This window comes from Brachyistius frenatus, unplaced genomic scaffold, assembly GCF_029030835.1.
Source record: "Brachyistius frenatus isolate BFR_SWC_R1_liver_20210118 unplaced genomic scaffold, ASM2903083v1 Contig_2, whole genome shotgun sequence".
Taxonomy (NCBI): domain Eukaryota; kingdom Metazoa; phylum Chordata; class Actinopteri; family Embiotocidae; genus Brachyistius; species Brachyistius frenatus.
Window position 1 is genome coordinate 4,417,104 of NW_027210601.1, and position 20,452 is coordinate 4,437,555.

At 39.6% G+C, this 20,452-nt stretch overlaps 3 protein-coding genes across 4 annotated transcripts; all 3 read left to right on the forward strand.

Moving 5' to 3' along the window:
• Positions 1-8,400, forward strand: fam133b (family with sequence similarity 133 member B). Of its 2 annotated transcripts, XM_069694653.1 has the most exons (11): positions 1-120; positions 996-1,093; positions 2,223-2,301; positions 4,568-4,687; positions 4,785-4,817; positions 4,966-5,037; positions 5,458-5,556; positions 5,659-5,697; positions 5,855-5,944; positions 7,394-7,444; positions 7,622-8,400. In XM_069694653.1, the coding sequence occupies exons 1-11, from the start codon at positions 97-99 to the stop codon at positions 7,715-7,717; spliced, it is 801 nt and encodes a 266-aa protein (XP_069550754.1). In that variant the 5' UTR covers positions 1-96; the 3' UTR covers positions 7,718-8,400. The 2 variants fall into 2 exon arrangements, with proteins under 2 accessions (XP_069550754.1, XP_069550763.1); XM_069694662.1 differs by lacking the exon at positions 7,394-7,444.
• Positions 8,401-8,495: 95 nt separating this feature from the next.
• LOC138618724 (progranulin-like) lies at positions 8,496-11,684 on the forward strand. The gene is made up of 6 exons (XM_069694641.1): positions 8,496-9,209; positions 9,468-9,617; positions 9,761-10,063; positions 10,218-10,391; positions 10,997-11,140; positions 11,488-11,684. The coding sequence occupies exons 2-6, from the start codon at positions 9,468-9,470 to the stop codon at positions 11,614-11,616; spliced, it is 900 nt and encodes a 299-aa protein (XP_069550742.1). The 5' UTR covers positions 8,496-9,209; the 3' UTR covers positions 11,617-11,684.
• Positions 11,685-12,667: 983 nt separating this feature from the next.
• On the forward strand, positions 12,668-19,795 carry LOC138618747 (uncharacterized). Its single transcript, XM_069694675.1, has 7 exons — positions 12,668-13,020; positions 15,149-15,328; positions 15,675-15,827; positions 16,465-16,590; positions 16,722-16,754; positions 17,731-17,874; positions 17,974-19,795. Exons 1-7 carry the CDS (start codon positions 12,828-12,830, stop codon positions 18,630-18,632), a joined length of 1,488 nt encoding a protein of 495 aa, XP_069550776.1. The 5' UTR covers positions 12,668-12,827; the 3' UTR covers positions 18,633-19,795.
• Positions 19,796-20,452: the final 657 nt, after the last annotated feature.

The following is a 20,452-nucleotide window of genomic DNA, read 5'->3' on the forward strand; positions in this document are numbered from 1 at the left end:
AGCTTCCGTCAACCCAGTCTTAAGTGGCTAGGTAAAAGCTAGCAACGGTGATGGTTGTTCTTTCTCTTGGACATGTTTCCTCGTGACTAACTCGACATGGGCAAGAGGGACAATCGCGTGGTGAGATGCGTCACATAAATTGAAATAAAACGGAGGTATTCATTCGCGGTGACATTTTGACTCCCCACCTCGGATAAAAACAAAACAAGCCCAGCGTTAGCGTTTAGCAATGGCTGGCTAACGTATGTGATGCTAGGCCTTAACTGTGCTCAGCTGATCCGCGTATTAATATCCCTAAATATATATATATATATATATTGAATATTCCTCCTCAACAATACGCGTGGAATTTCTGCGTGTTCAGGGTTTTTTAGTTGCTTAACTGCAGCGTGTAATGGCCAAGACTTAAAAGAGCACATGCTAACTTTAGCCTCCGTCCCTTTTGGATCAGTTTCTGTCTTTTTTTTTTTTTTTTTTTTTTTTTTTTTGGACGTGCTGATGTTGCGCAGCGTTTTTCGATGCGTCTCGCAGCTTCACCTCGTCTTCAACACGCTGACATAAGATCTAGTAGCAGTCAAAAGATTTGCGTTTCAGCTTCCACGTAGTACATGAAGCGCAGGGTTTTATTTTTGTTTTGTTTTGTAACACTGTTCGCTGACAGACGTGGATGTGGTGCTGTTTGGTCGGCGTCATTTTACACAGTATGAAGTGAATTCAAATACATCTGTGAATAATACATCAGCCCTGCTGTGATCTAACCCTCAAAGGTTTCACTGTTCAGACGTTTTAGTTTTTTTTTAAACTGTTTTAGAGCTTTATTGACTCGAATTTAATGGGGTTTTTTTTGTGTGTGTGTGTGTGTGTGGAGATTTTAGCATGTGGTGTTTGCAGAATTATTTAATCTCAGTTCCTTTTCATTTTCCTAATCTTGGGAGTATATTTGAGTACCTGCCGTCGGACGTGTGTAAATAAAGTGCCTTTGTCTGGTGTTTCAGGCTTACATCAACCCCATCGCTGCTGCCCGAGCCCGGGGCCCGGTACAGAACTCTGGACCGACCATCCAGGATTATTTAAGTAGACCTCGGCCGACATGGTGAGTAAAGGACAGACACTGTGAGATCAGACGCGTACCGTTCTCACTCCCGCCTTCCCCTGATATTTGCATCCCTCCCGGGTCTTTCAGTAACACGGTTCGATTTAGCCATCAGGTTTGGATTTTTGTGCGGCTTTCAAAGTCAGTGGTTCTCTCGACACGGATAACCAGAACTCATCTAATGGGATAAAAATCAACAAGTAAGCTGTGAAAGTGCATTCAAGCTTAGGGTTGTGCTTTGCAATGTTGTGGGTGTGTTTTATTCAGCTAAATAAGTGTTAGGTATGGGCCCTCACTGAGGAACATTGAGTCCCGCAAATAGATAAAGAAGTTTTGTCTGATGTAAAGCAGCCTTTGTAAAGATATCTTTGTTGGGTAAAGTAGTCTGTACTTCATAAAATGTTTATCAAGAGAGACAAAATGGTTTTCGTCCTTCCGATTCGCCAGACGTTTGCACACCATGGACAGAAATCATGACGCTCTTCTGATCTGAATTTGATACGGTATATCATTTTGAGTCCACAGCATAAACAGACTTTGAGGTTACGTGAGGGTTTGTTACATTTTTACGCACGCGTAGAATTTGAGTGACCCCGGCTCGTTAAAGTTCAGTGTCACAGCAGGAAAATGAAGTGACATTTTTCACTCTATTTAAATGAAGTTGATTTTCAGTGGATTTGAGTCTGTATAGCTGCAATGTCAGCATTATTCCAGGGTGCTCTTGTAAAAAAAAAAAAAAAAAAGTGCTGCCAAAGACAATTGAAATCAGAAATAGAGGTCCTCTGGAAGTTGATGGCTGTGTGTGAACTGAGGGTTGGTTTACTCATCGCCACAATACATGGATTATAAATGATGTAGATTAAACTGTCAGTTTTGCTATCTATCGCTTTTACTTGAGCATTTACATTTATGCAAAGAATTTGTAATGCAATATTAAAGAGTACAGGGGCATAAAGTACTTTTTTCTGGCTCTCCAATATTTCTTTTTGATGGTTTTAATGAATTATAGTGTTCACCACATTTTTATCAAGAATTTACTGTTCAAATATTGTACAAGAGAAATATTTAACAGACGTAACATTGTAACATTATGAGCTGTATTACAAATTATTTACTGTCTGTTTATCAGGGAGGAGCTAAAGGAGCAGCTGGAGAAGAAGAAAAAGGGCTCTCGAGCTCTGGCTGACTTTGAGGACAAAATGAACGAGGTTTGAATCACATGCCGATGTACTGATCTCTAGAGTGATTCAGCTAGGCAACAAAGTATGCACTAGGGCTGGGCAGTTAATCAAATATATGGATTTACCAACTCTGTGACCCAGTTTCCCCTAATGTTGGTAAAGTTGATAAATGATTTCAGCCAGTCAACCTATTCTTAATGATTTGACAACCAATCACAGCTTAGTTTACTAACAAACAACCAATCGCTGTCAGTTAGTGTGTGTTCATGGTCTTTGTTTATGGATGCAGATGTACAGTGGTGTGAAAAAGTGTTTGCCCCCTTCCTGATTTCTTTTTTTTTTTTTTTTTTTGCACGTTTGTCACACTTAAATGTTTCAGATCATCAAACAAATTTAAATATTAGTCAAAGATAACACAAGTAAACACAAAATGCAGTTTTTAAATGAAGGTTTTTGTTATTAAGGGAGAAAAAAAATCCAAACCCACATGGTCCTGTGTGAAAAAGTGTTTGCCCCCTAAACCTAATAACTGGTTGGGCCACCCTTAGCAGCAACAACTGCAATCAAGCGTTTGCGATAACTTGCAATGAGTCTTACAGCTGTGGAGGAATTTTGGCCCACTCATCTTTGCACAGTTGTTGTAATTCAGCCACATTGGAGGGTTTTCCAGCACGAACCGCCTTTTTAAGGTCATGCCACAGCATCTCAATAGGATTCAGGTCAGGACTTTGACTAGGCCACTCCAAAGTCTTCATTTTGTTTTTCTTCAGCCATTCAGAGGTGGACTTGCTGGTGTGTTTTGGATCATTGTCCTGCTGCAGAACCCAAGTTGGCTTCAGCTTGAGGTCACGAACAGATGGCCGGACATTCTCCTTCAGGATTTGTTTGGTAGACAGAAGAATTCATGGTTCCATTTATCACAGCAAGTCTTCCAGGTCCTGAAGCAGCAAAACAGCCCCAGACCATCACACTACCACCACCATATTTTACTGTTGGTATGATGTTCTTTTTCTGAAATACGGTGTTACTTTTACGCCAGATGTAACGGGACACACACTTCCACTCCTGGGAAGGTTCACCACTGTTCCATGTTTTCTCCATTTATGGATAATGGCTCTCACTGTGGTTCGCTGGAGTCCCAAAGCTTTAGAAATGGCTTTATAACCTTTTCCAGACTGATAGATCTCAATTACTTTCTTTCTCATTTGTTCCTGAATTTCTTTGGATCTCGGCATGACGTCTAGCTTTTGAGGATCTTTTGGTCGACTTCACTTTGTCAGGCAGGTCCTATTTCAGTGATTTCTTGATTGAGAACAGGTGTGACAGTAATCAGGCCTGGGTGTGGCTCGAGAAATTGAACTCAGGTGTGATAAACCACAGTTAAATTATGTTTTAACAGGAGGGGGCAAACACTTTTTCACACAGGGCCATGTGGGTTTGGATTTTTTTTTTCTCCCTTAATAATAAAAACCTTCATTTAAAAACTGCATTTTGTGTTTACTTGTGTTATCTTTGACTAATATTTAAATTTATTTGATGATCTGAAACATTTAAGTGCGACAGATTGGAAATCAGGAAGGGGGCAAACACTTTTTCACACCACTGTAGGCACGTTTCCTCCGGGCTACCAGCCAGCAGTTATAAATGATCTGAACAGCCCAATGTTGGAGACACAGAAACAGCCACAGGTGCAGACGAGGAAGAAATCATACAGTGTGAAAAAAAAAAGAGGGTGTGCCAGTCGTGTGGGTTCATTTAGGCTTCAGTGAACACAATATATTAAAGAACAGATGCAGAAGCTGAATGCAAATACTGGACGACAAAAGTTAGTGACGAGGCAACACAAACCAAACCATGTCACAGAATCTGCCGTGTGCATGTTAAGAAAAAGAAAACGGCCGAAAATCAATTCGCACGTGGGCGCTTCTTAGACGCAGCAGTTGAGGACACAGGTGTTGTACTTCATACGCTAAAACTATTTAACTTCTGTTGTTTGGAAATATGCAATATTTCAGTTAACTTTCTGTTGTACAGTGCTAAATCAGAAATGTATAAATATAAAACGTGTTTTCTGCATGTGTATTGAGAATCATTTTAACCAATAAAAATCTGGATAAATGTACACCAAGCCCTCACGTCCAGAATATAACATGTGGTCACAGTGTTTAACTGCTCTACAAGACAATCACTTGCGCTTCTTACTTGGTTAGAAGTTGCTGCATGTTGGGGAAAAAGTTAGTAGATAAATATCAGTTATTACATCTATAACGTTGTTATTTCCCATTGTTTTCAGAGATGGAGAAAAGAGCTGGCAAAAAACAGAGAAAAACGGCTCGGTGGAAGTGACAAGGACAAAGAACGAGATAAAAAAGCAGCGGACAAAGACAAAGAGGAGAAGAAAGACAAGAAGGAGGTACGATACCGATCCCATATTAGAAATTTGAAGTTTCACCTTTTTAAATCTCATCTTTACTTACGTTGACTTCTCTTTGGTCGGCATTTGTTTTCAGAAAAAGAAGAAAGAGAAGAAGAAATCTAACAGGGTGAGGAGACGCCTCCAGTATTCTGATGGCCACACAAAACACGCAGTGTTGCTTATTTTATTGAATCCTATGAATCTAATGTTCTGATTTCAAACAAGCGAATAACCTCAAGTCTAATGAACCCTGCTTCTACTGTGTTTTGGTCAAGCATTCTTCATCTTCCTCCTCCTCATCGAGTTCTGATTCCTCCAGCAGCTCCTCCGCAGAGTCTGAAGATGAGGTAGGTCGCATCAGACTTCACAGTGTGATTTAAAAAAAAAAAGAGCACTGTTAACCTCAATGTAACACTCGGAGATGCATGTATGAGAATGTGGTTATTGATCTGTCCATATCACAGTTTTTGACCCCAATCCTGGCGGCAAAAAGCAAATCTGTATTCGACATGAAGCCAGTTTGACAGCTGAATAGCTCGGCATTATGAAAACGTATCCTGCATTAAAGTATGCTGTATAATCTGTGGAGAGATTTGTGTCGTACTTAAATTGTTGTATTTAAAAAAAAAAGGGATAGACGTGCTGCGGGGAGCCTATTTCTATCTCCAATATTAAAACACAACTTAACCTCACAATACACGGAAGCTCAATAGTTTTGTTTTATGCCGCTCGACACCGTTTGATTGTAATTCCGTTTGTGTTCACAGGACGAAAAGAAGAGCGTGAAGAAGAAGCGGAAGAGAAAGAGGTCGTCAGCCAGGAAAGCGTCGGACAGCTCGGACGAAGAATCAGATGCTGAAAGCAAGGTTTATCTTTTTTATTGTGGCACAACTGGCTTCTTTTGTTTCATCACATCTTCATAGAAACAGACTCTGGTAGTAAAAATGTGTGTTTTTCTGCCCAAAAAGAAAAGAAAAAGAATCAAGGTTGAAGGCGACAAAGACAAGGTAGTTTACTCTAATTCAGTGACTCATTGAACTGTCTTTTTGGTGGCAATAAATTGACATGGGTACAGTTCCACAGATTTGTGATGCTCGGTGTCCAATGCACCTGTTAAAATCTTTTTTTCTTTTGTTTTTTTACTGTAAATCTTGTGTCCATCAGGATGAAAAGGGACGCAGAAGAAAAAGGAAGGCAGAAAGAATTCATAAAGGCTCATCTTCAGAGTCGTCTGCTGACTCAGAGGGTGAAGAGGTATTAAGTGTTTTTATTGTATAATTATAGAAGGGGAAGTGAGCTGTTGACAGCACTGAAATCTGTAGAGAATGCCATTCAGTGTTTCTTTTTCAACTATTCTTCTGGCAAACCGGTTTGCAGTCCTACTTCCACAAACTGACTTGAATTAATTCATCCGGCTCTCCTCCTTGTTCCTCTTTTAGTTCTTTGTTCCTCTTAATTAGAAGTCTTTTTGAGAACTCGTGACACCTGAATTTATTCCTGTGACGCTCCATGCTAACATGAAAATGCACCAGATTTGCAGCTTTGGTCAGATTTAGTCGTCTTCATCATTTAAGCATTTGGTCAAATTGAACCACAGAAATTTAATTGTCTAGTTTTAGTCAACAAAGCACTTCATATGTTAACCCCATTTTACTCATCAATTAAATTTGAATATTGCAGTACATTTTGGACCTTTGGCCAATGTTAAGTCAGATTCCCAGCAGTGTATAAATATTTTCTTTGTGGGTATGTTTTATTTCTGTGCTCTGCCTCTTCTTCTGAAATAAAACAATGAGGAACAGAATACATAAGGAGCAACGTCCACTCTCAAGCCCTTTCAGAAAACACATTTAACCGTTTAATTTGACTGCAGTTGAAAGTTAATGTGTGGTTTTCTGTGTTCCAGTTCCAAGCACTGTATCTAAACCACATTTACAGTACACGTTTACCAAACATCAAGTCTCGCTTTCATTTTCCCTTATACGTTCACTCTGCCAGATGTTCATGTTTTCTTTCTTTTGCTCTTTAGAGGAAGTCGGTTAAATGATGTTTAAATCATTTTAATACGTTTTGTTTTTTTCTCTGTATAAAACTCGTGTTCACTATAAGCTGTCAGTACAACCCGTCGACAGTTACTGTAGGTTTAACTCGTGTCTTTAGAGGTGCTCAAAGTATCACTCGGGAAGGAGATCTTGACCGCGATTAACCACCGCCGTCTAAAAAAAAAAAAAAAACAGCCCCACTTTAACGGTTTAATATAACTTTCACAGCATTCATCAAATCAGTTTCTTAACCCTTTTCTTCATGTTTTTTTTTTTTTTTTACTAAAATGGCTCCAAATCAGTTGTCAGTTCAGTGTTTTATTTTCACTGGAAAAACATGCATTGCTGATGATTTTGTACTAACTTTTGTGGCCAAATTTATGAGCAAAATGTAAAATATAGTTTAAACAAAACACGACAAAACCATCGGCGTCTTGTTGCCCTGTTTTGTATGTAGTATATGTAACAGAAGACAGAGATTTGATTCATAAAGAAGATTATACCTGACAAATCTGGACTAAAATTCACTTGTTCATTTAACTGCTGTTGCAGCTGCCTCTAAAAACTCCCATATTGTGAAATGAGAAATGGTCTTTTTAGGAGTAGCTGGATCTCAAAACTTCCCTCTTCATGTTCACATTTCTACTTTTCCCTCTAATAGAGAGAACCCAAGAAGAAAAAGAGAAGTAGTGAGGAAAAGGAGAAATTCACAGTGAGCAATTTGCTTGATTTCCTTTTTTCAAATTACAGTAAGAACAAGATTATTCGGGGGCAGAGGGGGGTTAACTATTACCTTATTCTTGTCTGTATAGCTGCAGATGTAGCTTAAATGAAGTGAATGCTTTATTTAAAAGACATTTCCTAAATGCAAAATGTTTACTGTTTCCAGGATAAATCCAAGAAAAAGAGGAAAAAGAAGCACAAGAAACACGGCAGGAAAAAGAAAAAGAAGGCAGCGTCTCAGTCAGACTCGGAGCTCGACTAACAGCCGTGTCTCCACGGTTCTCTTGTTCTCCCGACAGTTCACTATAGTGTCATTTTTTTTTTTTTTTTTTTGCCTTCGACAACCACAAACTTCTCCCATCCAGCTTTGGTCACCTCGCCTGAACGAGGTGACCTACTGACTTGTAATGCTGGGGTTCTGTGCGTGAAGTGAAAACAAGGGAGGCACACGTCCCTCTTAAGTGGCAACGACTGGTACATATCATTCATCAATTTTTTTTTTTTTTTTTTTTTTTTTTTAAATTATCACTATGCTTTTTGTAGATTGTTGTTCTTTAAGTTACAGCCATCGACAGGACTGAAGTGAATTCCACACTACTACCCCCCGCCTCCCTCCGGCCACTCTTCTTCTTTATTCTGGAGATTTCGGTGTTCCTCGCGCTCAACACCCACCTCCAGTATGCTGGCCTTGCAGGAGTCACTCCCTTTGCTTCACCTCGACATCGACCATTGCTACGTGAGGCTGTTCTGCTAGTGCCTGTGTCATGCATGTAGACTTGACGACCTGATGTCTCGCCAGCCTCATATTGAAGTTGGACCCGTTATAAGAAAGCTACCCAGTCAACCTCACACAAGGGATAACTGTTTTGTTAGACGAGTTGTTACACTGCAGTGTAAATGTATGAATAATGGGAATTCATCAATAAAGTATTGTCTTAGCTTTTATTGCTGTTACTTAGTTACAACCTTTAGGCTGAGAAGTACTTATTTTTGGTGTGTGTGTGTGTGTGTATCAAAATCAAATTACACGTTCATATATGGTGCAGCTCCCGTGACTCGCTGCAGTTCTTTCAAAACTTACCCCATTTTATATGAAACTTTTAAAGATTTGGGAAGTTGACTATTTATGAGTGGTGGAAAGTAAGTACAGTCACTCAAGTCTGCCAGATACATGTAGTGCACTAAAAAGTGTTTTCTCCCGAAATGGAGCACAATAGCGAGTTGGAGACGATGGGAAAATATGCACAATTTAAAATTGGGCCAAAGTACATTATTCAGTACGTTTCATTTATAAAGCTACATAAATCAGTAGAATATTTCTTTAAAGATGTTATCCACTATAGAGTTATGGGTCATATCAGACTAAAAGTTTAGAAACATTTGGCCTACTTTCTTTGAAAATAAAGGTCATTGTTTTCAAATGACGCATACAGGCAGGTCTTGTGATTGAAATAATGCAAGTTATCAAAGGTTAATGTGAGTTCAATGTGTGTTGCTTATGTGTTTTTACTTTTGCGCAATGATTACCAAACCCTCCTTTACAATTCCCCAGTGGGGTCAGTTGTGGTGAACTGTAGTTGCAGTGACACACCTTGCCTAATCTGACAGTCGCGGGTTATGTACAATTCAGCTTCCAGATTTCGTTCAAGGGGAGTGTCTAACCTCTTCTATAAAGAGCAACATGTTTGCTCTTCAGTTCAGAGAAAGTGTGAGACGTTCGACAGGAAGCTGTTGAGTCACTGCTCTGACTGAAGGTAAGCGATAGGAACCTACAACTCTCTTTGAACTCTGCTTTTTTGTCATAACTGCCACCAGTGTAATGCTTTAATAAACACAGAATTCACATTTATCAAAACTGCCTAGTGAGGTTATTTTAAGTGAACAGGAACTTTTTAGAAGGCTAAAACTAAACAAAAGAGTAAAAGTTTCACATTTGCTGTAAGTAAATTTGAATAAAAATCACATTTATTGTAACAACAGAAACGTCTCCCTGTTGATTCTCTCTCCTCCAGATGTTGAGGATCACTCTGTGCTTGTTAGTTGGAGGATTTGTGTGGGGTTTTGTTTCTTCCTCCAACACATGCCCTGATGGGAATGTCTGCTCCGATTTCTCCACCTGCTGCAAGACTACCGATGGCTATAGCTGCTGTGCATATCCAAAGGTAAGTCAGACATATTCACACATAAGGTAACCTGCCACCAGCATAGTGTCTTAATGTTAGTTGTCAAAAAATGACGTTTTGCTCCTGGAAAACTGGTCCTCATATTTCTTGACTCGTTGTCTCCGTGTGTTATGTGTCTTCAGGCTGTGTGCTGCTCCGATCAGGCCCACTGCTGCCCCTCAGGATTTCACTGTAACCTGGGCACCTCCATGTGCGAGAAAGTCAACGAGCCGTGGCTGAGCATGCCCATGGTGAAGAAGGAGGCTGCAGAGGAACCAAGCGCCCTGGTTCTTCCTGTAACTCACCTCCAGGAGCCCCAAAATGACCTTGTCCCAGAGCAAAAAAAGAGTTCAGTTGTCCACTGTGACAACTACCACACCTGTCCCGATGGCACGACTTGCTGCCGACACCCTAAAGGTGTCTGGTTCTGTTGTCCCTACTCTTCTGTGAGTTGACCTTTATACACTTGCGCAATAAGACATGATTCGAATGAAATTCCTTTTGCTGACATCAACTCAAAGCTTGCAACTTGTTTTTAAACTGCTACCAAAACATTGTGTCACTTTGTATTGATTGATGCATTAAATGTGTGTCTTACAGGGTCGGTGTTGTTTAGATGGCTACCACTGTTGTCCAATGGGCTACGACTGCGATCTCACGTACACACACTGTGTGAGGAAAAGCCCGATGTATCCATTCAGCCCCAAACAACCTCTGTCTTCAGTCCTTGCCTCGTTCATTTCACCGTCAGAGGACGAAAGCAACGTGGAGGAGGTAGGAAATACCGCACCGTACCTTCGTATGTGAAGTGTGTCGTGGGAATATTTCACTCATTATTTCTGTGCTTCAGTCAAGGTTTGACAACGTTAACAACTAACTGAAAAACATAAAGCTAAATCATCATAAATGTCCTGCTGCAGGAGAATGAATATTTGACGTACATTCATCGTGGGGTGAGGAACACCATGAATGCAAATGTCTGAATAAGCAACTGTTTGCTAACAAGTTAGTCATATGAACTTAAAAGTGGATGGTATGTGGTCAAAAAAAAAAGTATGTTTTGGATTTACTGTGATTGATCCCTGGGTTTTCACTAACATTTTGTAGCGTAGCGACATAAACCAGGTTTTTAGTTGCTGGATTTTGGGGTGTACGGCATTAAGTAGGCCAAATCTCACAATGCTAGTGAAAGGGAAAAATTACTTGTGAATCCGCCTTGTGATTCAGATCTTTTGCAATATTTAAATGGTACTTTCTTGGCCCGGGCCACACCCTTCCACCCTGGAAAAACAGGAAAAAAAAAAAAAAAAGAGAGAAAAAGCACAGAGGTAAAGTAAGAACCAGAGAATGATTGTTAGCATGTCTTTCCCATTTTGCAGACACCCATGGCAGCTCTGACAGAAGCCAGCAACAGCTTCCCTGATGCAGGAGTCATTCGCTGCGATGCCAAGCATTTCTGCCCTCAAGGAAGTACTTGCTGCAAGGGACGAACGGGCAGGTTGAACTGCTGTCCCTACCAGCTGGTATGGATTGTGCAGTTGTTTGGAGTGAGATTAGGTTGTCAGATATTAAAGATGTCAAGAAGCAATGTCAGGTAGACATGCAATAGAGATGGTTTAAATCACCATCGGGCAGGTTGAACTGCTGTCCCTACCAGCTGGTATGGATTGTGCAGTGAGACAGGTTGTCAGATATTAAAGAATGATCATGCAATAGAGATGGTTTAAATCACAAGGACAGTGAATGATCAATGATCATGGTGGTGTGTGCTCTGATCATAAGCCTAGAAATGAAAGTGCTTATCACCCTTTAGTGCAATAATTTATTGATCAATATTTTGTTCTAACACCAAGACTTGGACTGATTTCAGGGCCAGTGTTGTGCAGATGGTCTGCACTGCTGTCAGTATGGATACACCTGCGACCCGTCCTCCACGACCTGCAGAAGAGGGTACTCTCAGGTCCCCTCGGGACCACAGGGATACGCCAAAACAGGCTGAGTGAAGACATGCTGCTCAAATACACTGTGACAGATTTGTCATCAATTTGGTCCATAGTTCAGATGAAATCGAATAATGCAGTACTGCTTCACTGAAGAACATTAACAGACACGCTTGGCTACATATTGAATCAGTAAAACACAGATCATCTAAAAAATAATGCACTTATGCTTACAGTTTGTAATAGTACCATTGCAGCTGTGTGGTATTTTGAAAATGCTCCATTTTTCTCTTTTTTTTCTTCTTTAAGAAATAGACAAATAATAGATAAATGTATGCTCTACTGCAAATCATTTCATGATCTTTTGTACTGAAAGGGAAAAACATGGACATTTTAAAATATAAAAAATGAGTCAATTGTTTTATTTCTATTGTGTTGTCTCATGCTGATGTTAATTTCAAAGATTTAGATGTTGATATAATAAGTATAATAATGATAATCACAATCCTAATGATATCAGTAATGGCAAAATCCTCAATTAATGCCTAGCAGAAGAATATAGGGATACAGACTATAAATAAGAATTTATTATAATACACAGAGGTCAGTTCATGTTTAACAGTTTACAGAAGGGTATCTCAGAGAGGTGTTTGCACTCCACATTATAGTCAATGGAGACTAGTCAATCAAGATTGTGGCAGTAGTGTAACACCCTGGAAAATATAGAACAAGTTATGATGAATTGTTGAAAATGTGATTTAGACAGGGAGACATTAAAGAATATGGAAATCGGAGAGATTTAACCGACAGAACCTGAGGCTATTTTCAGGGTAATTTCCCGACCTTCACTGTTTAAACTTGTATCTTGGTCATTGTAAGAGCTAGCCATTCCTGTTCTATCTTGGGTTTTTTTTTCAGAAATGTCGAGACTATGATATGACGATTACCAAGAAGGGATATCAGTTTGGACACAGAGGGTTCTGAGGGTAAATTTAGTAGATTTTATAGTAAAAGGCAGGATTAGGAAATCGGTTGTAATTTATTTTTAATATTATTATTATTATTATTATGTTTAAATTTTTTTTTTTTTTTTTTTAAACCAATTAGCATTCAGATGAACTCAACGTTTACGAGTCTCCACACTCCGATACAGTAGGCGGCAGCACGCATTTATAAAGTAGGTTTGAAATCCGCCAATAACGCCAAAGAAGGAGTAGCAGAAGAAGAGGAGAGGGGGCGAAGACGAAGAAGACCCTGCCCTGGCGGAAAGATGAGTCAAATCGCAGAACTGAAGCTTTTTGTGTCCGAGCGGCTCCACGCTGCTACTTCTGAAATACTAGGGGCCATTGAAAAAACATTAACGGATTACGAGGAGCAGGCGTCCCGTTTAAAGGAAGAAAACGATCGCCACCGCTCTCTGCTGGACATCATCCTCAAAGCCTCAAAGTTAACGCAGGCAGAAGGTTGGTCCGTCCGAGCACGCCGCGTACCTTGATACCTGTCCCACTTAAGTCACTAAACAGGACACGCAGTCGCTTTTTAAAGACGAGTGTTTTAACACACCTGGGTGCACGGTTCGGGTCCATGAACGAAATAGATTATACTGTAAGAATATATTCCCCCAAAAAACACCATCGCGATATTTCTGGGTATTTGTGCGATATTCTTGACAACGTGACAAAAATATTCTGTTATAAATTTCAAAGAACGTGCGATTACAACAACAACAACAACAACAAAAAAAAAGTGTTTTAGTTGCACGTGTCGGCATAACAGTAACAGTGGGCCTTCACATAATTAGTATAAGCCGATACATTAGCGAGACTGTAAGAAAACCCCGCCCACAATATTGAAGCCACGCCCCCTTTTGTACCTAAATTGTTAGGCATGGGACGCGAGTCGCGTCGTGGTAGGACGAATTGTTCAAATCAGCACAGTGGAATTTTGCCATAATCACGAAATGAAAGAATCAAATGATGAAATTATATCCAATACCATACATGCCGTTATCGCACATCCGTAACTTTAGGACTAACTGCTAAGCCGGCAGTTTACCTATTATAATAGCTAAATTATAATAAGCAAAAAATGGGACCATTGACAGCTGCTTATGGGATGGCCGGGTGTTTAAAATTGGAGGTAGCTTCTAAGTTTTACAGGGCAAAAGTGTTTTAAAGTGCAGTACCACTAAGGGCCTGTAGTGGTTGGCTCCATAGACTCCTGCTAAACTTTTTGTTATGGAGTACAGTCGATCATTTTTTTATTTTTTTTTCAGAAGTCATTATGGTGTCATAAGCTTATTTCACTCCTTCTGAAAATAATTCCAGAATTAATTAGATATTTGGACCCAAAAAGCGGTACAGTCCTGCTATGTCTGGTTTGATTGACATGCCTGGGGTACAGTCAGGTTTCCGCCGCAGGTGGGCTCTTAATAAGATCAATCCCACGCTCGTCCCAAGTATGCTCACTTCTGGCTCCAAAAAAAACAACAACAAAAAAAGATGGCGACGGCCGAAATGCAGATCTTAGGGGTTCAAAAGTGGCAGATCACAAACCAGTGGGTGACGTCACAGTGGGTTGCCGCTTGGTATGAACAGTCACGAACATACCACTTGAATAACAACTGCTATTTATAGTTTTACATTAACGGTATTAAATGAAATGAACGTACAACACAGACAATAGCTTTACCGCACTACAACATGAAGTTGGAAATTATAACTAACTACAAATAGGAACAGTGAGCTCCTTACCTTTTTTTTTTTTTTTTTTTATAATAAAGCTACAGAAGGGTACAATTTTTAGATGGCCAAGCTACAGACAGTGCATGTACTGACAGTTAGATCGTTGTCATTTTTAACGTTGCCTAATGCCAATAGCATTTGAACGAATTATGTCAGTTTCCAGCACAACACAGTTGCAGCCCTCTTAAACAACCCTAAAAGTGATGGCGATTTTCAATCTGTGCACTGAAATGGTTTAAAACGTTCAAGATTGATATGATGCCCGCCACCAACCGGGCCATGTAAAACTCTAAATGTGCAGATACACTCCAGACTTAATGATTCTCGAATCCCATTCACAACAGAGCCACTGTTCATGGCATTTGCACCTGTTGTTTTCCGAGGATGATAAGTCAGAATGCCTGCTGTGAAGAAGGCTTGTTGACATGTTTAATGTGTCGCGATAAATATGTCACACCGCTCTCTCATTGAATTGTACGTTTTGAATGTTTTCTCCATGTCAGTAAGGACAGTTGCGCTGTGCCGAGTGTGCAAACATCTGGGTTCTGGGTGACATGCCACTATTTCATGCCGGCAGCTGCCAAATGCCACAACGTGTTACAGAGGTGTGCGGCTACGGGCGACACCGAGCTAACCTGCCAGGGCTGAGCCCATGTCTTCGATTCATGGTCACCCTGTTTACTAGTCACCCTCGTTGCTCTGCTCTCTGCAGTAATTTTTTGATTGATACCAGAAGTACAAGAAAATGGCTTTTCATGGTGTAACTTTTTTGCTATTTCTCTCCACACGTGCATGATTGTGCCAATCCTTAGTTCCAGCTTGTTTTGTTCTGCTCTTTTCTTTGCAGAAAGTCATGCCAACAAAAGACCTTCTTCTCCTTCTGCTCCTTCTGCTCCTTCTGCTCCTCCTGCTCCTCCTGCTCCCGCAGCTGCTGCAGCAGCTGCTGCAGCTGCTGCTGCTAGCCAACATGCATTTGACGCAAGATGTAGACGCAGGGCCAGAGATGCTCCCTTGCCGACTGATAGTGGTAGGACTTGCATATAGTTAGATTGTCTTCTTCAGTGAAAACAATTCACCAAGTTCCTTGGTAAAGCTCAACTTCATGTTAACAACTAGTTTAAGAAAAGTAATGAAGGTCTTGCCAGGCATGATTATGGACTTGTTGTATGCTGCATGGACACCTGTCACTTCAGTGTGATGTAATATTATAACACCAATTTTATTACTCTTACATTATTCTTACTATCCTTTAATTAGTTCCACCCTGGAGCGCGAATGGTTGATTGTTTTCAGGGCCATTGTTGCAGTTTGTTCTAACTTCAGTAATCCTCTTTATGTCAAGTCATGAAATTAGATCTTTGTTTATTTTCCAGACTTGCAGACTCTCTTTACTTCGCGTGATGACTTTCTAAAGTTTAAAGGCGAGGGGAACTGTCCCTTCTGCCTCAAGAGAGCAGGCGCAACTGAAACACATCTGATGAAACGCCATTACTTTTATGCCGTTCATTTTACTCAGGGTGGCACTGGTAAGTTTTATGTTGTATCAAAAATAAAAACGTGATCTTTTCCTTTAAGAACACGATCATGAATAAAATATTTCACAGAATAGCTTGTGTAGTGTCACTGTGAGACATTAGAAACAATATTTGAACATGAAGGCAACCTTTTATTGTGTCCTCTTGAAAGCTTAACTTGCTTCCTACAGCAGAGTAACTTTTTCACTTCTAGAATATTTCCAAAGCATACCAAAGCGCTTTAGGTTAATTGAGGCAATGTTCTTTGTGGGCGACTGGTTTTAGAAAGTGTCACAAAAGTCAACGTTTTTCGGTTGGATGTGTTCGCCTTTTTAAACATTGTTCATCTTCTTATTTTTGTCTTCTTAAAAAATAGGCCACGAATGCAGTTCGTTCTCTTCCCTTTGAAATCCCATGTTTAGGCCACACCAACCCAGACACCAGAAAAAAAAAACACAGATTCTGATAAGATTAAAAGAAGCTAAATGTTCAGTTTAAAGAAGTGTCTTAGTCGCGCAATTTTCAAGTATCCTTGCTATTTTTCAAAGAATGAAAAAGTTGTAAAACATGATAAAACAACCTAGCCTTTTAAGTGTTCATTTTTGGGGGGGTTTGGTGCCAATCCGTCTGCTTTCTTTTCTGGTTTCAGAAAAGTTTGTGATACCGTGTATGTGCAAAGACAAGATCCAGGGCAGAAGTCACTGGCACTGCCCATACTGCAAAAAGATCATTTATCGGAAATGTAACTTTGAGGGCCACCTGTCTAAACAACACGGTATGTCGTATCAATCCTTTGTATTGTTGATGTTTTCTGTTCTGCTGAATTACAGCGCCGCCTCTATTAATACGGGAATATTTCGCTCTCTTAAAAAAAAATGATTGACTATTGTGTTTCTTACTTTACAGGTTATGCAATACATTATAAAGACCAAGATGCAGGTTAGTTGACAAATATGTGGGGAGATTGTCACTAAAATGAGAATAGCTGGTCCACCTTAAAGGTCAGTCCAATTTAAGTGACCCTGGTCCGTTTCGGCTGATGCACTGTAGCTAACTTCAGTACTAACCTCTTATACTGTTGTCAGTAGGTGGCAGCAAGACACTTTGCGTGGGTCTTTAAGAGTTGTAGTATTTACTCACTGCACACATCCTAAACTGTACACACATTGCACTACTATGTTCACACAGCTGTACTGCCAACTCCACACTCCACTCTAGTGCCCGGTTGCCAGCCTCACCGTCTCACAAACTCGCTTTTTCACAACCGCACACTCGCTTAAGCACACAACCTACACACTCAGCATAGTTTCTTTATGTTCGGCTTTGGCGAAGTAAAAAAAAAAAAAAAAAAAACACATGGACACTGCGCATAAGTGTTATAACAGCAGGGAAAACCCTGCCTACAACAACATTCATTAGCTGCACAATAATGTAGCAGAAATCTCTTATGAGTTGAAGATTTCTCTGTAAGCACCAGTAAATTCAGTGCATTAGAGTTATTTGAATTTCAGAACAATGCAACCCTCTGAACAACGTGATCTTCAGGGTTTACACTCTAACATAAGGTGTTTTATTTTGGAATTCGTATTAAAAAAAGATTTTTAAAAAAATTGTCATTTGAAAATTTAAAAAATTGGATTTTCAAGTGTCTGAAAATCTGATAACACGATTTGCAGGTCAGTTGCTACAGTTTATCAATTATTTTGAGTCACTCCGACACATTTGGTCACCATCTAAATGTTTTCTCTTCTCTTTCTGTCACAGCAGTCATACTGTATATTTAAGCAGGGATGGTACGGCCTCAGATTTGTAGTGACTGATGCAAATAAATAATAATTTGATGGAGTATTAACAATAAGAAATGCATATTTTGTTGTCTATCAGTATATAATACATTGCTCTGCTCTTCCTTCAGAGACCAATCTGCCATCTGTTGCTGCCTTTGAGGGAGAGGCGCTCCTGAGTCCTGAACACTGGTGTCAGCAGGAGCTGGGTAGTCTGGACCAGGAGATACAACATGCCACACTGGTGCTTCAAGTGAAAGAAGAAGCAGACCAAGGTCTGGAAAAAAGAGCATTGTCACTTTCACAGCAAACTGTTAAGTAGAACACGTATTAAAGCTTGTGATGTTTTTGTTTTTTTTCCCCTTTATCCTCAGGGAGCAATCCAGAGGTACAGTACTCTGAACCAGGTGACATCGCCTGTGTGGATAGCTTTATCCAAGATATTGGTGAAATCAGCAGTGTGCAAAGCAGCAAGGGACACCCTCTCTCTAATTCTTCATCTCAGGCTGTGGAACCTGGGCCTGGTAGTCGGGTTAGTGAAGGGATAAAGCCAGCCGGGGAACCTCGGCACACCACTGGAAACAGTGCTGTTTCTGAGAATGGAAGCTGCAGCAAGAATGAGGAGTGGAAGACCAAAACACCTTGTTCAAATTTAAAAGCACTCGGTTCAAAAAGGAGAAAGCGTGTGAAGAGATCTTCACCTCCTGTGAGTTTAAATATAAAGAAACCAAAACAGTTATCTGCCAGTCAGAACCTCACAGGTCCTCATTCGTGTAAGGCATGTGGAAAGGTTTTCCATTACATGTACACACTGAGGACACATGTGCAAGCACACACAATGGACAAAGTCCACATTTGTGGAATTTGTGGCAGAAATGTAGAGTCTACACAGAGCTTAGTTCAACACCTACAAAGCCACAACAAGAGGAACAAGTGTGGTACATGTGGCAAACAATTTTCTAGTAATTCCCGTCTGAAACGGCATATGAGATTTCATAGACCAAAGGGTTTAAATGTCCTGTCGTCAGCTTAAAGTCCCTCTCCTAGCGTCGATTAAACCCATATGAAACTCATCTCTGTTCATCAAAATGACATATTTTGAAGTTTTCTTTTTAGGGTGGAAAAAAGTCCCCGAATGCCAAACAGTGGCTTTGATGTAACTACACCTTTGCCTTCACTCAATACATGCAGATCTATGAGTAAGTAACTAGGCCGTGCGTCGATCTCCTCCCACCCCTCCACCGATCGCCTGCAGCTCGAGTTGGCGGAGCGAGGATGAGGAAGGTCCCCTCCAGGAAGTTGACAGGATTGGTTCCTTAGGTATGTGATATATAAAAAAAAAAAAACCTGACTGACGGAATCTGTTTTTTAAGTTGCAAAACAGAAATGCTCAGCCGTGGTGTTCATTGTTTTTACAGTCATGATACGTCTTCCAGCGTATAACCTAACACCACATGGACATGTTAACAAGTTAAAAAAAAAAAAAAAAAAAATGTTCATTGGAGGCAGTTTTTACCACAACTGCGGGGAAATTCTAGAGATGCCTGTAAATACACAAAAACCTGCTGTGATCACTGGAATCTGATCCATTACAGTAAAATCTACTGTTTGTGAGTACAGAGGACTGAAAAAGCCCAAATAAAAATAAATACATGCATACATAAATACAATGAATAAATATACTATTAAATGCACCAAAAACATAAAAAAAAAAAAAAAAAAAAAATGATGGCATTAATTAATTATCCCATTATGAATCAGAAATGCATACAGAAATGTAAAAATAGGGGGAAAATGCCACGGGAAAGTAATACAGAAATAAATACATAAATTAGAAAGGAATGTTTTCATGGTAGAAAATTAAATGGGAAAACTGGAATTTAAACAGGTAAATAAATACAGATGCAAATTAAAATATCAATTTGTCACATTTTATCAATAAATCGGTGGCAACATTTAATAGCATATTTATTGATTGAGTCATTTATTTATTTTTGATTATGCCAGTTTTCATTCTCCGTATGGGAGATGACCAGTGTTGTACTAATGAGAGAAATGACTAGCAGTCAGTGTTGGGCAGTATATTGACATTTTTGGTTTATTGTACTTTACTGTATACTGTTTGTTGTTTTGTTTGTTTGTTTGTAAAAAACCCTTAAAAATTTGTAGACTTAATGCCCAATAAAAAAACTTAAAAAAAAACAACTTTCATGTATTATTTCTTTGTGTCTATTTGTTTCATATATCATCATTTTGGAAGTGACAGGTTTTCAGGTTGAGGCGGTAAGTCGGACATAATCACAACAACAAATACATTTAGCTTTCAACTGATGTAAATGACAGTGCAGTGAACATCAATGTGGAGATTTAATGAAATCTGTTTAAATTCAAGGTCAGGGAATGATTTGTCTTTTCCAAACTATAGCAAATGATCATAATATTCACTTTTAAAAGCCCATACCCTCCACAGTTACCAAATTCAGGTATCCAAAGTTCATAAACTAAACTGCTGCACTAAAATGTGTCCCTGGGCTTGAATGACAAGCATTTATCATTTTTGATATAATAAAAACAGAAACTTTATGCCGCGTCTGCCATACCGGGAATGCACATGTTTTGGATTGGACTTTCCATATCGGTAAAATAATAAATATTTTCCTGGAAATGGAAGTGGAAGAACACGAATGCACATATGAAATGTGTAAAGAGAATTAGTTTTCAAGGACGTCGCAGTGTGCGCTGTGTGTTATGGGAAATATAACAATGCGTTTACAGTAAATACACATGAAGTTCACAACGAGAAGAGTTTAAAAATTTTTTTTTTTTTTTAATGATCAATGAAAATGCAGGAAA